At 35.2% G+C, this 13,833-nt stretch overlaps 1 protein-coding gene across 2 annotated transcripts in view; it reads left to right on the forward strand.

The window, feature by feature from the left end:
- The window catches only part of MSR1 (macrophage scavenger receptor 1), a 61,035-nt gene that overhangs the window by 13,833 nt on the left and 33,369 nt on the right, over positions 1 to 13,833 (forward strand). For both annotated transcript variants that reach the window (XM_004682455.2, XM_012724824.1), the window contains exons 5-6: positions 3,992 to 4,072; positions 10,942 to 11,031. In XM_004682455.2, coding sequence (XP_004682512.1) covers positions 3,992 to 4,072; positions 10,942 to 11,031 — 171 coding nt within the window. The remainder of the gene's footprint in view (positions 1 to 3,991; positions 4,073 to 10,941; positions 11,032 to 13,833) is intronic.

The following is a 13,833-nucleotide window of genomic DNA, read 5'->3' on the forward strand; positions in this document are numbered from 1 at the left end:
TACCTGGGTTTATTTTTCCAGTAAACTGGGTAATTATAATTTATGATATCTATGATTTCTGAATATTTTAATCAGCATATTTTTTGTAGATATATAGAAATATTGACTTTCCTTTCATTAATTTATTCATAGAGAGGGAGCCAAGTTATAGATTTTATATGTATGTTTTAGAGAGGAAATTATTGATGACAAATTAGTGCTAGAGCATTTACCAATGATTCCTGTAACTTTACAGTTAAAAGTTATTAAAGATGAAGAAAAATAGTGTGAGTTTTATGGCTGCTTGAATTAGAGCTGACATATAGTATTCTGTCCATTTATTGAGGCACAAACATGGTTTTTGATGTGATTATGGAACAGGATTTTGAAAAGTATAATAGTAACTCAGAACAAAGATGGTAACTGCAATAGACTCCTAAGTTCTTTATTTTCCCCAATATATGCCAGAGTAGATGGCCACATTTCTTTGTAGTTGGATATCATATGCATACACATACATGTGTATTACATGAGCTCTATCACCTATAAGTAAATGTGTCTACCTATATATCCAGGCACAGAAGTAAATATGAAAATATGAAGGTAGAACAGATAAAATATTAAAAAAAGCTCCAGAATAGTCCAGTTTCAGAATGATGAGGATATGAGCTACAGCAGAAGACCATTTTTGAAAGATTGATCACGTTTGGAAGGTATCAACAGTATGTTGATAATGTGACAAAATTTTTTACATATCAAGTTGAGATTATTATATCGTTTGTGTAATTCTATCACCCCCAAATATCAAAAGACACTGAAAATGTTTACTGCAATACTCTCCACAGGTTGTTCTAGTCAATAGAAGAGATAATATAGTGTATAATATATAAAAATGAAAATAGGTAAGATAAATGTTGCATGGAGTAAATCAGCAATACAAATGTAACATACTTAGAATTCTTTACAGAAAATACTTTTTTGTTTGTTTGTTTTCTTATTTGGATTTGAATACCTGGCATCACTATTTTTTTTTTTTTTTAAAGATTTATTTATTCATTCATACAGAACTGGGGTACAGGCCAGAGATGCGGAGGGTGAGAGAGTTCACCAGAGACAGAGTGGGGAGCAGAACAGGCAGATCGACGAAGCACACTGCTGAGGGGAGCAGCGGGCGGGTCAGGAGAGGTCTGCCGCGCCATGTGGTCACCTCCGGGGCAGGCGGGGATCGAACTCATGCGGAAGCGGCTTTAGATTCTCAGTGCAGTGCTTTAACCCGCTGCGCCACCAGGGAGGGCCCTGGCATCACTATTTTTATAAAAAACTAGAGATTCTTTAATTCGCAGGTTCATAGATAATAAGAAGTATTTGTTATAGTTGAAATAGTAATTGAACATTAGAGCTATATATAGCTACTATATATAGATACATCCAAATAACTAAAAGGATCCAAACTGCTTATGAAGAGTCCCACTTTTTACTTATAAAAAAATAATGAAAACTCAGTCTCAAGAGCCTTGATCTAATCTGTAAGTCCCTTGTTTCCTGCCTCACACATTTCAGTTTTTCTTAGAAAATCTGTCTTACTTTAGAGGCTTAATTACTAAATCAAAGTCTTTGCTTGTGCACTTTTTTTTCCTTCAAAACACCATCCTTGAGTATTGTGAATTTGCTTCCCTTCAATTTACTCAGCAAAATTCAGGCTGCAAATTGAATCTTTCTGTCCTGCTTGCCCCTCCTTCATCACTGTGTAGAGATGAATGAACTGCAGCTGTGTTCGTGGTGTAGAAGATAAACATCCTTTGTTGGTAAGAACTGCATTCAGTTTGAAAAAAGAGATGCATACAAATTTCCATTGATGAGGAACCATGACATTTCTTGTGCAACACCTAAATGTATATCTGCAGTGTTATGCAACAGCTTAAACTTTGCTAGTTAGTTCCTTAATGCCTACTAGTGAATAGTTTCCAAATTGTTTTGTAAAAATATGTTTAGTCAAAAAATTTGCACGCGCAAGAATGAAATATTGTTATATCATAAATGTAAATGTTATGCATTTTTCTTTCCTCATATTTTTTCTAGGTTTTATTTTTTTCAATAAAAGAGTTGTTTTTGTAATGAAAATGTAATAAAACATTATGCCCAGAGTGGCATGTGAAGAGAAAGGAACTATGTGTCATTGGAAAAAGCAATGACATCTTGAAAATTTTAGTACATAGGGAAGGAAGGTCCTATAACCCAACTCAGACCTTGCAAAATGGAATGTATCAGGAAATGGACAAAAGGAGGGACAAAGAATTCAAAAGAAGCAGAGAAAATAAACAGGATTAATTTATTCATGAAATGACATTTCTACTTATATGGTCTCATCTTAGACTCACTCATATATTAATCTCCTCACCTTACTGAAATTTGTAAACCAGTGTTCTTTAGCCGGTGATGCTAAATATAATTGAATATTGTCTTTGGGTTATGTTTGTGACTGAAGCACAAAATTTGAAAACACCTCTTTTAAACCATGATTACTTGATTATTTTATGGTATATCCAGAATTGTTTCTTTCTTTAGATTTAAAAACAAATGTTTAGTCTTCTGCTTTAAATGAAAGTAATTAAATGAAGTATCAGATTGTTCTGTATACTCCATATGAAAGTGGGAACACTACTTAAAACTACCTGTAAATTCTAAAGACACATTTAAATTATAATCATTCTAAAGAGGTGGTCACTTCTCTAGGCATAAATCATTAATCAGTACTCAGGGGACACCTGGGAACACGTGAAGGCAAGTAGTCAAAAATGTTCTTGGAAGCTTTCTGATTTATTTTATAATATCTACATTGGACCTTCCTGGTGGTACAGAGGGATAAGTCTCAGCATTATCAAACTACCACCAGCCACTGCAGCACAAGTTTGATCTCCAGCCAGGGAGCTAACCCACACGGCTCAGCAGACCTCGCCAGTCTTGTCTGTTACTCTCTCCAGCAGTGTATTTTAGTCAATCCACCTGTTCTTCCACTCTGTGGTGAATCCTCTCACCCCACCCACCTCTGGCCTACACCTCAGCTCTTGTATGCATAAGTAAATAAAAGAAATCCTAGAAATATCTACATATACAAAAAAATTATACTTAATATTTTACTTCAAAATGTACTCCTTTATTTATTTTTTCCTTCCTACATTCATTTTTTTTTTCATATCTCTTCCATTTACTCAGAATTCTTGTTTTTCTCATTTGACCCATTCTTCAAAGTATTCTTCACATCCTAATCAATAATAATTTTTGAACAATGACTACTCATGTTCATCTTCACCATTCTAACAAATATCTGAATTTATGGTTGTTTCCACCATGTGGCTTTTGTTTGTCTGTTATATATGGTTTTTGTTTTCCTGGATGCTATTACACATGAGTTTCAGGTCCCTAATTATATGTTTTCCACACAGAATATTTCCACACTATATTCCAACAGAATATTATGAAATTTGCCTAGTAATACTGTACACAACACTAGATTTGTTCTATCAATGTCTCAATCTTTTCTATGCTCCTAGGTTCTGAAAACCTGCAAAAGTGCTAAGCACATATAAGTTCTTAATACCTAATTAGGCTGTCTAATTTAGAATCACCTCATCCTTATCAATATGGATGTTATATTATTCAATAGTAGAATATGGCTCCATTCAGGAATGTCCATCATATTCATTTTGTTATTGTACAACAGATGAAAGACTTTGTATTTACTTATAAAAAACTGTCTTAACACATGACATCTATTTATCTATGCTTTTAAGCTCTGATCATTTTACAGGGGAGGAGAGGAAAACAAGATCAAAATGGGGGTAGGAAGAGCGCATGGGACTATTGTGATGGCACATAGGTGAAATGGTCGTGGGAAGTCCTGTAGTCCTCAGGATTACAACTGAGATGGAAAAATGTACAAAATGAAGAATAAAGTAAAAAGTATATAAAACAACAAAAACTATGATCAGTAATTGTAATTCATTTTTTAAAGGTCCGCCTGGCCCCCCGGGTGAAAAAGGAGATCGGGGTCCCATGGGACCAGCTGGTGGCCGAGGCCTTCCAGGAGTAATTGGTATGGTAACAGTAACTACTTTAGTATATACTACAGGGTTAGGCAATGTACCTCTATCTATGTGTGTAGGGGAAAAAGCTATATGATGTATTCACTGTGATCATGTATGTGTTTGGGGGATATTAAGTGTATTAGTAGCCTAAGGAATGTAATATTCGAAATGAAGAACACTGGCTCCTGATTTTTGAAGGAAGTTTCATGTTTTAGCTGGAACCATTACCTGGGGGAATTCTTTAGCTTAGGGTTTCCTATCTGTATAATTGACTACAAACAGTATGTGGCAGATATAAATTTAGTTTGCACTTGAAGCCTAGGAAAATCAAATTTGCATTGAGTGTATTTGCAAGTTTGTATTTTCTTAAGATACAAAATATACAATGAGTCAAAGGCAAATTATATTGTATTCTTATATAGCCACTAACTATAATATATCTGCTTAAACCTACAAAATTTGAATGTGAATATTGACTAGAATACAGAATGCTTTTGCTTTTACCAATAGCAACTATCTGTATTTTACTTAGAGCAAAATTGTTTCAGATTATTTGTCTCTGTGTTGTTATCTTGAAAAAAAAAATTTGAAAGAAGATAATAAAAGACAGAAAAAGAGAAAGGGCATGAACTTTCCTTGCTTTCAAAAAGTACAGAAGACAATAACACTTATGATTGTCATGTTGTTCTTGGCTGCAAATCAAAGACTGCATGTTTTTCCGAGAGTGGGGAGTATGTTGCATGATATAATTATAACAAGAAGGGTTTTTGCTTCCAAAAAATATCTAATACTGTATTTTGCAATTTTTCTGTTTTTGTATTATATAAAAATATTTTTGAAATATGTTTTTATTAGTTGATATTGCATCAGAAAACATGTTTAAGGAAAACCATACATTTGACACTTGCTTGACCTTTAATTTTCTGTGCTTAATATATATGTAATAAACATTTATATACAGTTGTATATATATATAAAAGTATCATATATATAGACATATATACAGATACATATCTATATATATATATATAAATATAAACAGTAAAACAATTTACAGTTTCACACACACACACATAAACACACACAATTGGTGGCTTGTCAGTGTAACTGAAAGAAACTACGGCCAGATAAGATTTTTAAATCAAAGAAAATATTTCTGTTTTACTAGTACCAGCAGATCTTAACCATGGTACATTAATGTCATAAGCAGGGGAAGTAACCAATATATTTTATCAACTGCTAGAGCTGCTATTGTAGAAGGTCTGTCAGCTCCTCCACTATAAATTGCAATTGTCAAAGCTTTATAACTCAACCATAGAAGTTCAGTCTGGGCTACAATTTGGCACACAAAACTTCATCTTGGGAGCATCTTTTAGAACTGTTTCTGAACATATATATATAAAATAGAAAGAGGGGTTTGAAAGTCTCAGCTTTAGTTAATGCCACAAATACATATTATTGTAAAGCTTCTTTGATTCTTTGAGTGTTTATTTAGTCTGTTGCTAATGATTCTGCTTGTTTACAAAAATACACATTTTCCAGTTTTTCATCAAAATGAGTTATATTTGATTATAGAGGTAATACATTGATTTGTGATTATTATGTTTTAATTTTATTTGTTGCAAAAGTAAAACTATGCAAGTCAAGTATCTCATCCAGTGAATTCTTCCCTATTTGATTGCTACAGTTAGTTCTTTGTCAGATTGCCTGATTGTCCCTTACTTCATAATGGAATTAGGCGGTAAAGCTTATTTGATGGACTATCCTGATAATTCAGCTTCTTCATTTGAGCAAGTTCACTCAACCTTTCTCCCCCTGCATACATTCACTTGAGCTCACAAGAATGAGCTTGGCATAACCAAAGTCACCAAATATTATTAACATCAGCTTCAGTTTCATAATACAGTACAATTCATTTCAGAAAGTCATGTCCTTGGAAGCATACCAGTAGAATGACTATCTTTTTTCTCAGAAAAAAAAAATTGTACTGAGCATTTTTCCTGTGCCTGGATCCACAAGGCCCTGTGGATCCTATGTGCAGGTGTGAAGTATGTCTGCTTTCACAGAACTTGTAGTACATGGAACTGTGTAAGAATGATGAGTGTCATAGTCAAGGAACTTCATTTCATCTGATATACCTTGGAGACACTTTTAGGGTTATCCCCCAGGAGAGAAAGGATACCACCTTGATGCAAAAGAACCTTTTCAAGCCCATTTTGTGGATTATTTCCTCCCAGTGGGAACAAAAACAGGACCATCTGACTGGTAGAAATGAGAAAGGCTATTTACATAAGGTACCCTGAGAGGTAACCAAAGGCTCCTTTGTCTGCAAAAATTCCATCAACCAGCTGGTTTTTTTTTTCCTTACATAACCTGAATTATCTACTGGCAGAATCATGCCTCTGGAGGGAAATATAAAGTCCATCCTAACTGTAGCTATTGGAAGAAAGAAACCACATTTTAGTAATGTTTATATGCATGCAGTTCTTTACCCTGCACCACCTGTCCTCCCAGTCTGTGGCCCAGAAAGTCTTCCCAGGCAGCAACAAGGATAGTGCTCCCTAAATGTATAGTTAGGGAATATCGCCAGCTGCAGGCTATAGTTCTATGCCTGATTAGAGAGAGCAGTTTTCGTTGGGAGGTAACAAGGACCAATGGGGGGGGGGAGAAGTCACCTTTAACTATGTGCATATTATTAAATAAAACTAAATTTAGCCACCTTTACAAAAGGCTGGTGAAAATGATGATTATATTCCTATAATGATGAGGAAGAATGAGGCGGAAGGGAAAAGAAAAGAGGGACACAGGAGAAGGGAAAGAGAAGAGCTAACACACAGCATTCATCCTGTGGCTGGCAGTTTGCTAAGTGTTTTACGTGTATTAGCTCTTTCAGTTATCCTCTCAAACACATGATGCAGACAAATAATATAACCATTTTACCAAAGTGCAGGGAGGAGGTTAAATGACTTCCTCAAGATCAATCAGCAGCTGGTAAGTGGCAGGGTGAGTGTTTGAACCCAGATGGGCCTGATTGCAGGGTCCATGTTCTTAACCTGTCTGCTAAACCACAGGAAAAAAAAGGCTAAGTGGAAAGCGAGGAAACCAGCCTGTGTGAATAATGATCAGACCAGCCTAACATGAACAGTTTGATCTCTTTGGTCTTCAGTTCCTGCTGCTACAAAATGATAGATTTAGGCAGGATAATGTGTATGGTCCCTTGAAATTCTAACATTCTGTGGCTCAGATTCTGTATAAAATTTAATTTTGTTACCTGTGCGTTAGAGACAGGTGCCAGACCCTTCTCCCTTGCCACAGATTATTGCAGAAAATTAGCTAATTTCTATCTGACCGGCTCAAAGAATCTGTTGTCTTGGAAAAAATTTCATAATAGTGCTTATATTTACAGTCACATTTTCAAACCTCATTGAACAAACAGGTCACATAATATATAGACGATAGTCCACTATATAGTCTGATTCAACATGTCCCATGACAGAGGTAGAGGTCTAATGAGCAAGAGACTTCAAGAAAGCATTGCATGTTTTTCATTTATAGATTCATTTGTCCATCCATTAAAAATGTAACCTAACTCCTAGTTGAAAAACTGTATTCTTTGTGTCACTGGGGAGGTTCTTTCTGGTCCCTTGCTCTAAAGCAGATTCCAAGGGAGCCTCTGTGGTGAGGAGAAATATTGGGGTGAAGCTGGAGGCAAGGGGGTAAAAAAAATCATGACAGAAAGAGTGGAGAATGGATTGTTTGAAATACACTCATAAGAGAAGCAGCTGGAGAGCTGGGAGAAGACTGCACATGAAGGAGGATTTGAAGCTCACTTTCATATTTTGTTTTTGCAAGCTTTCTAACTTGGGGCAGCAGTTTGCATCATTCTGCTGGATGCTATGGTCTTTGACAGAGAAACATGTCTTGACCTCTGTTTTCTGTATTCTTGGAGCTGTGCTGTATTCTTGGAGCTGTGCTGGTTTTTCTGCTCATGGTGGTTGGTCTTCTGTTTGTCCCCAAAGCAAACCGATCAAATCCTTTATCTACCCATACTTCCCAGACATGAATGATAGGCAAGAAGTGGGTCCTTACTTTTTAACCTGATAAAATTACACCTGGATGTTCTCCATTTTTCTAAAATTATAATTTCTAAAATTATTCTCATTTTTAATAATTTTCTTTTTTTAAATATTTATTTATGCATACAGAACAAGGGTATAGGCCAGAGGTCCAGGGGTGGTGAGAGGATTTTCCAGAGACAGAGTGGAGAGCAGAACAGACCGATTGACAAAGTACTGCTGAGAGGAGGAGCTGGCGGTCAGGAGAATTCTGCCACGCCATGTGGTCACCTCCAGGGCTAGGGATCAAACTTGCACTGAAGCAGCTGCTGCTCACTTGCAGTAATGCTTTTTAACACATTGCACCACCAGAGAGGGCCATTTTTATTATTTTTTTACATCACCCATCTCTCTTTACTGCTCTTCCACACTGATGCAAACATTTATAGCTCAAAGAACACACAGGGATTGGCAAAATATGCACGCTTCATATATTTTTTGAATTAGTGGAGAAAATAGTGAAAGTGCAAGTTACCAATCAAGGGTGGAGGAGTATTATAAGCAGACAGATAGCTAGCTAGCTAGCTAGATACAAATAAAAAAGTCATTGTTTATATTTGTAAATGAGAGGGACGGATTTGAATAATAAGTGCAAGGGTTTGACTACCTTAGATCTTTTCTAGACTGTATTCCAACCAACCTATAATATACATTGGCTATAAAAAATTAAAGCAATTAGCTGAATGATTAGATAAGTATCTGTCTTTCCTAATACTTCTAAACACCACCATATTGCTTTGCATATCTGGTTAATTTCAACTATATAAAATTTTACATAGAGTTAAATATTTCTTAACTCTTTAGAGAAATATACTTGTTTTTTTTTAAGATTTATTTATGTATGCAATAACTGGAGTACAAATCAGTGGTGCAGGGCTAAGAGGATTCATCAGAGACACAGTAGGGAGCAGAACAGGCAGATCAACTGAAACACACTGTTGAGAGGATCATTGGATGAGACAGAAGAGGTCTGCTGCACCATGTAGGTCACCTCCCTGGCCAGGGATGGAACTTGTGCTGCAGTGCCTGGGGATAGCTTCATTGTGCTGCACTTTAACCCTTTGTGCCACCAGGGAGGGCCCTAATATAACTATTAAAATATCTCATAGAGAATAGTAAGTCAAATTTCAGCTGTCTTTATAAATAAGCCTCAAGAATAATTTCTTTATGAATTAAATATGTAAAGTCCTATCTCCTGGCACTTGTAACTAATGGCAATATTTAAAAAGATTAACATTAGAGAAAGATTTTTAAGCATTTTTTCATAATGCGCTTCCCAAGGTGTTAACTGAAAATTTAATTAATAGTGTCTCTTATCAGGATCTGTTAGGTAAACTGATGATGACATCTAAAATAAGTTTTTTACAATATGATATTTAAATGCTGGATTCCAGCATGATATATTTTATTTCATAGGAAAATAACATTTCCTTTTATGCTTTTTAATCACCACCACAGTGATTTGGGATAAAAATAATCATGTACATTTAAGCATGTAAAGCCATGGATTTGTGTATGTATATATATATTTATATTTATATTTGTATATAATACATGCCCCTAAATGAATCTTTGCAAACTACAGTTACACACACAGTTACATAGCTTGGGGTTACAATGGCATATATAGAAACAGTCTTGGACTCCCAATTTTAAAATATTACATCTGGGGCCTCTCTGGTGGCCCAAGGGGTTCAGACTTAGCACTACAAAGTAATCTTCAGCTACTGCAGCAATGAGTTTGATCCCTGGCCAGGAAGCTGACCCACATGGTGCAGCAGACCTCTCCTGTCTCTCCCGCTGCTCCCCTCAACAGTGTATTTCAGTCGATCTGACTGTTCTGCGCCCCACTCTGTCTTCTCTTGTGAATGTTCTCACCAACCTCTCCCCCCATCACTTCTGGCCTGTATTCCAGTTCTTATATGCAAAATAAAAAAAAAATTACAGCTGCAAGGAGAAATGAAACATTGCACAAAAATAGGCAATGTAAAAAGTATATAAAGTATATAAATAAAAAAAACTTACAAAAATAGATACAATTATGTATTTACATAATAATAACTTTACTAAACTATCTTGATATTAATAAGGAAAATTAAGCTATTTTATATAAAATTTATCCCTTTAAAGAAGCTCATGCTAACATACATGTAGCACAACGTTTTATGAAGTTTTTTTTTTTTTAATTGGAGGCAAATCCAGTGAAAATTTATGATCACTGTGTTACCCAATTATTGATACATTAATTTGGGGGTATATGTCATATATTTGTGGAATGTTCATTAACAGTAAGATTTATATGTTTCTTTAAAATATATATTGGTTAAAAATCCTAAAAAGAAAAAAGAAAATTCTAATACTTCTCATTACTTGAGCTGTGCTTTTCCTGGGACAAATCTTAATTAAATTTTTAGATTAAACATTTCAAAGTTAATTTTTCAGCTATAGCAAAATCTTGCCACTTGAAGATTTCTGATTAGACTACATAAGTCTTTCAGTTGAAAGTTCAAGATTTCTTTTTCTAATGTGCTTTTATTTGTAATGCTTTTTGTTATTGTTGAATGTCTGCAGTATACTAAATATGCCAATGTTTCTACTTATTGTTTATATTGTTTGTCAGCAAAACAGATGAAATTTTGGGAAAAATATTATTTTTCATATTTGGAGATTCACTACATATTCACTAATAAAGCCAAATTGTTTTACTATATCATATGAAAAATGAATTATTACCACTGTGTCTTTCTTCATTAACCATGTAGGACCTCCAGGTCTCAAAGGTGATAGAGGAACATCTGGTTTTCGTGGATCTCCAGGATCTTCAGGACCAATAGGGAGGCCGGGGAGACAAGGTATTTTTTAATTAATATATACTTTGCATATGTAATATGTAAAATAAACACCAGGTCATAGATTTTTTTTTTTCAAATTCTTCCGTAGAAAAACAGTGATTATCATAGAATGAATAGTAGTACTCACATGTTATTTTGTGTTCAGTTGATTTCAAAACTGATTTCTGCCCATCTCAGGAAAGTTTCTTTGTCTCAAGCAAAACAGTTTAAAAAGACACACATAGGATTTATAAACTACATGAAACCATAACTCACCATGAAGAATGGTATCTAACTTAGAACAAAGAAAATGAGAAGACTGACAGAAAAACAAGCAACCAAAGTGGTTTGAACTTGAATTTCATGGTGCACACAGTTATTCTATGATTTTATTTTCTTTGCTCTCTTGGGGAATACAAAGACAGCACAGTACATATTTGATTCCTAGACTCAAAGTTCCTACTTGGCTTCTCTGTGCCCCATTTTCTTATCTGCAAAACAGGATCAGTAAGAGAACGCACATTTAGAATTTCTACAAAATTTAAGTTAGATAATTGTTGTCCTAAAATGCTTTATACAATTCCTATGACACAGCAAACAACATTTATTATCTGCAGCCTATACAAGAGCCGATGTTCTTTTTTTTTAATTTATTTATTTATGCAGAGGTGGTAAGAGGATTCACCAGAGACAGAGTGGGGAGCAGAATAGACAGATGGACGAAGTACACTGCTGAGGGGAGCAGCGGGCGGGTCAGGAGAGGTCTGCCGCGTCATGTGGATCACCTCCTGGTCAGGGATCGAACTCGCACTGAAGTGGCTGTGGCTAGCTTGCAGTGCTGAGTCCTTACCCGTTGAGCCACCAGGGAGGGCCTGAGCCAGTGTTCTAAAGTTCAATAAATTCCTACCATTCAGAATTATTAGAAGATTATCCATTGATTCATTTAAGCAGTCAACGCACTTTTATGAGGGATCACTGTGTGCTGAGACAGACTATAGTACAGCCACCGCCCTCAAGGCCAGGGGGCAAAACTGCAGAGGTGGTTAGCTCCAATGCAATATGGAAAGCAATAAACACTTGTGACTGGACAAAATGCTCTAGGAGTAGTCAGTGATTAATTCTATACAGCATGTCAATGTGTCTCAGAGGAAGTGGTGTTGAGGGCCGGTTTAAAAAACAAAGTGGCTTTAGGTCTGTGATTCTGAAATGTTAGCAGATGTAAGGATCACCTGTGCGGCCTATTAAAACAGCTTAAAGGGCTCCACCCCTAAGTTTTCATCAATTATGTCTGGGGTTGGTTTCTCTCAAGAATTCATTCCTCAGAAGTTCCCAGGTGATTTTGATGATAATCAAGGAATTACTAAACCATGTCTTCAGATAAATTAAAGGAGTGGAAAAGAAAACCTTTGCAAACATTAAAGCAGTTATAATAAATCCCTTGACAAGTTATACTTAGGCTATTCCTTCCTTATGTTTAGACTCAAATTTGATTGAAATATGAGTAGTAGTGTCTGGGACGAACTTAGTTATACTGCAGATTAAAACAGCAAATAATATAGTCTCCCTTCTATGAGAAGATTGTATAGTTGAATAATTTCGTAGTCTAACTAAACCAAATAGTCTGGATTAGTTTAATGATAACAAAGGAATGACAGATTTCTTTTTTTGTTTGTTTGTTTGTTTAATTTCACTTTTTTATTTTGGTAAAAAATATATAACATAAAATTTACCATCTCAGTCCAAAATTCTCTACATTTTTGTTCTATAATTTGTTTTTCTTTTATATATTTTTACATTAATCTTCATTTTGTTCAATGTATGCTTTCTCGTCTCAGTTATAGTCCCCATGAAATTCCCACCACCAATTCATCTCTGTACCATCACCATAGTCTGAACAATGACAAATTTCAAAGCAAAAAGTTAAAGAAAGAACACCCCTATGTATTTCTTCCTATTTTCTTTACTGCTCTCCTTTCATCCCTACCCCGCCTACTTTCTTTTATGGGTATTAGATATTTACTATGTTTACAAGATACAATGCTCAGTATAGGAAAATTAGAAGTGAATAAGACGTAGTCCTTAAATAAGACATGTAAATATGAGAACAGAAAGTATTTAAGCTTTCTCAATATATAGTGTATCAATACAGTAGAGCATTTCTAATTTTACTATTTACTTCAAAAAGGCATAGGGATTTATTTGAAGGTATTACATTACGTACCTTCAAAATCCCCGAAGGACTCTGGCTATAACCCTATTGAAAGAACTACATTTCTCAGTATGTAAATCATATGCTTCTCTGCAGTCAGATCCTCATGGTTCACTTAGCCTGATTCTAAGTATAACTTCATTCATTCATTCAACAAACACCCCCTGAACACTTTTGCTGTGTCATTCATGGATATATTAACAATTGAATTGTATAACTTAGAAGTTAAGAGGTGAGACCAGAGATAAAGTTGTAGCTATTATCAAATTAATCTAATGTTCACTGGAAATAATACTAATAGTATTTCATGTGTAAACAATAAAAAGAACATACAAAGAGAAGGCACCTACAATAATGTCTGGAATTGTTCTAGAAGTATAGACTTAGTAATAACAGAATGGGTCAACAGATACTAAATAAAATGGATGAAGTGAGGAAGAAAACACAGAGACAGAGGGAATCTTAAAAGTAATATCAAGTGGGCCCTGCCTGGTGGTGCAGCGGGTTAAAGCACAGCACAAAGAAGCTTAAGCCATTTCAGAAATGGCTTAAGCTTCTTTGTGCTGTGCTTTAACCTGCCCCGGAGGAGATCCACATGGCGAGGCAGACCTCTC

The sequence above is a fragment of the Condylura cristata genome, unplaced genomic scaffold (genome assembly GCF_000260355.1).
Source record: "Condylura cristata isolate star-nosed mole 26May11 unplaced genomic scaffold, ConCri1.0 scaffold00014, whole genome shotgun sequence".
NCBI classification, from domain to species: Eukaryota; Metazoa; Chordata; class Mammalia; order Eulipotyphla; family Talpidae; genus Condylura; species Condylura cristata.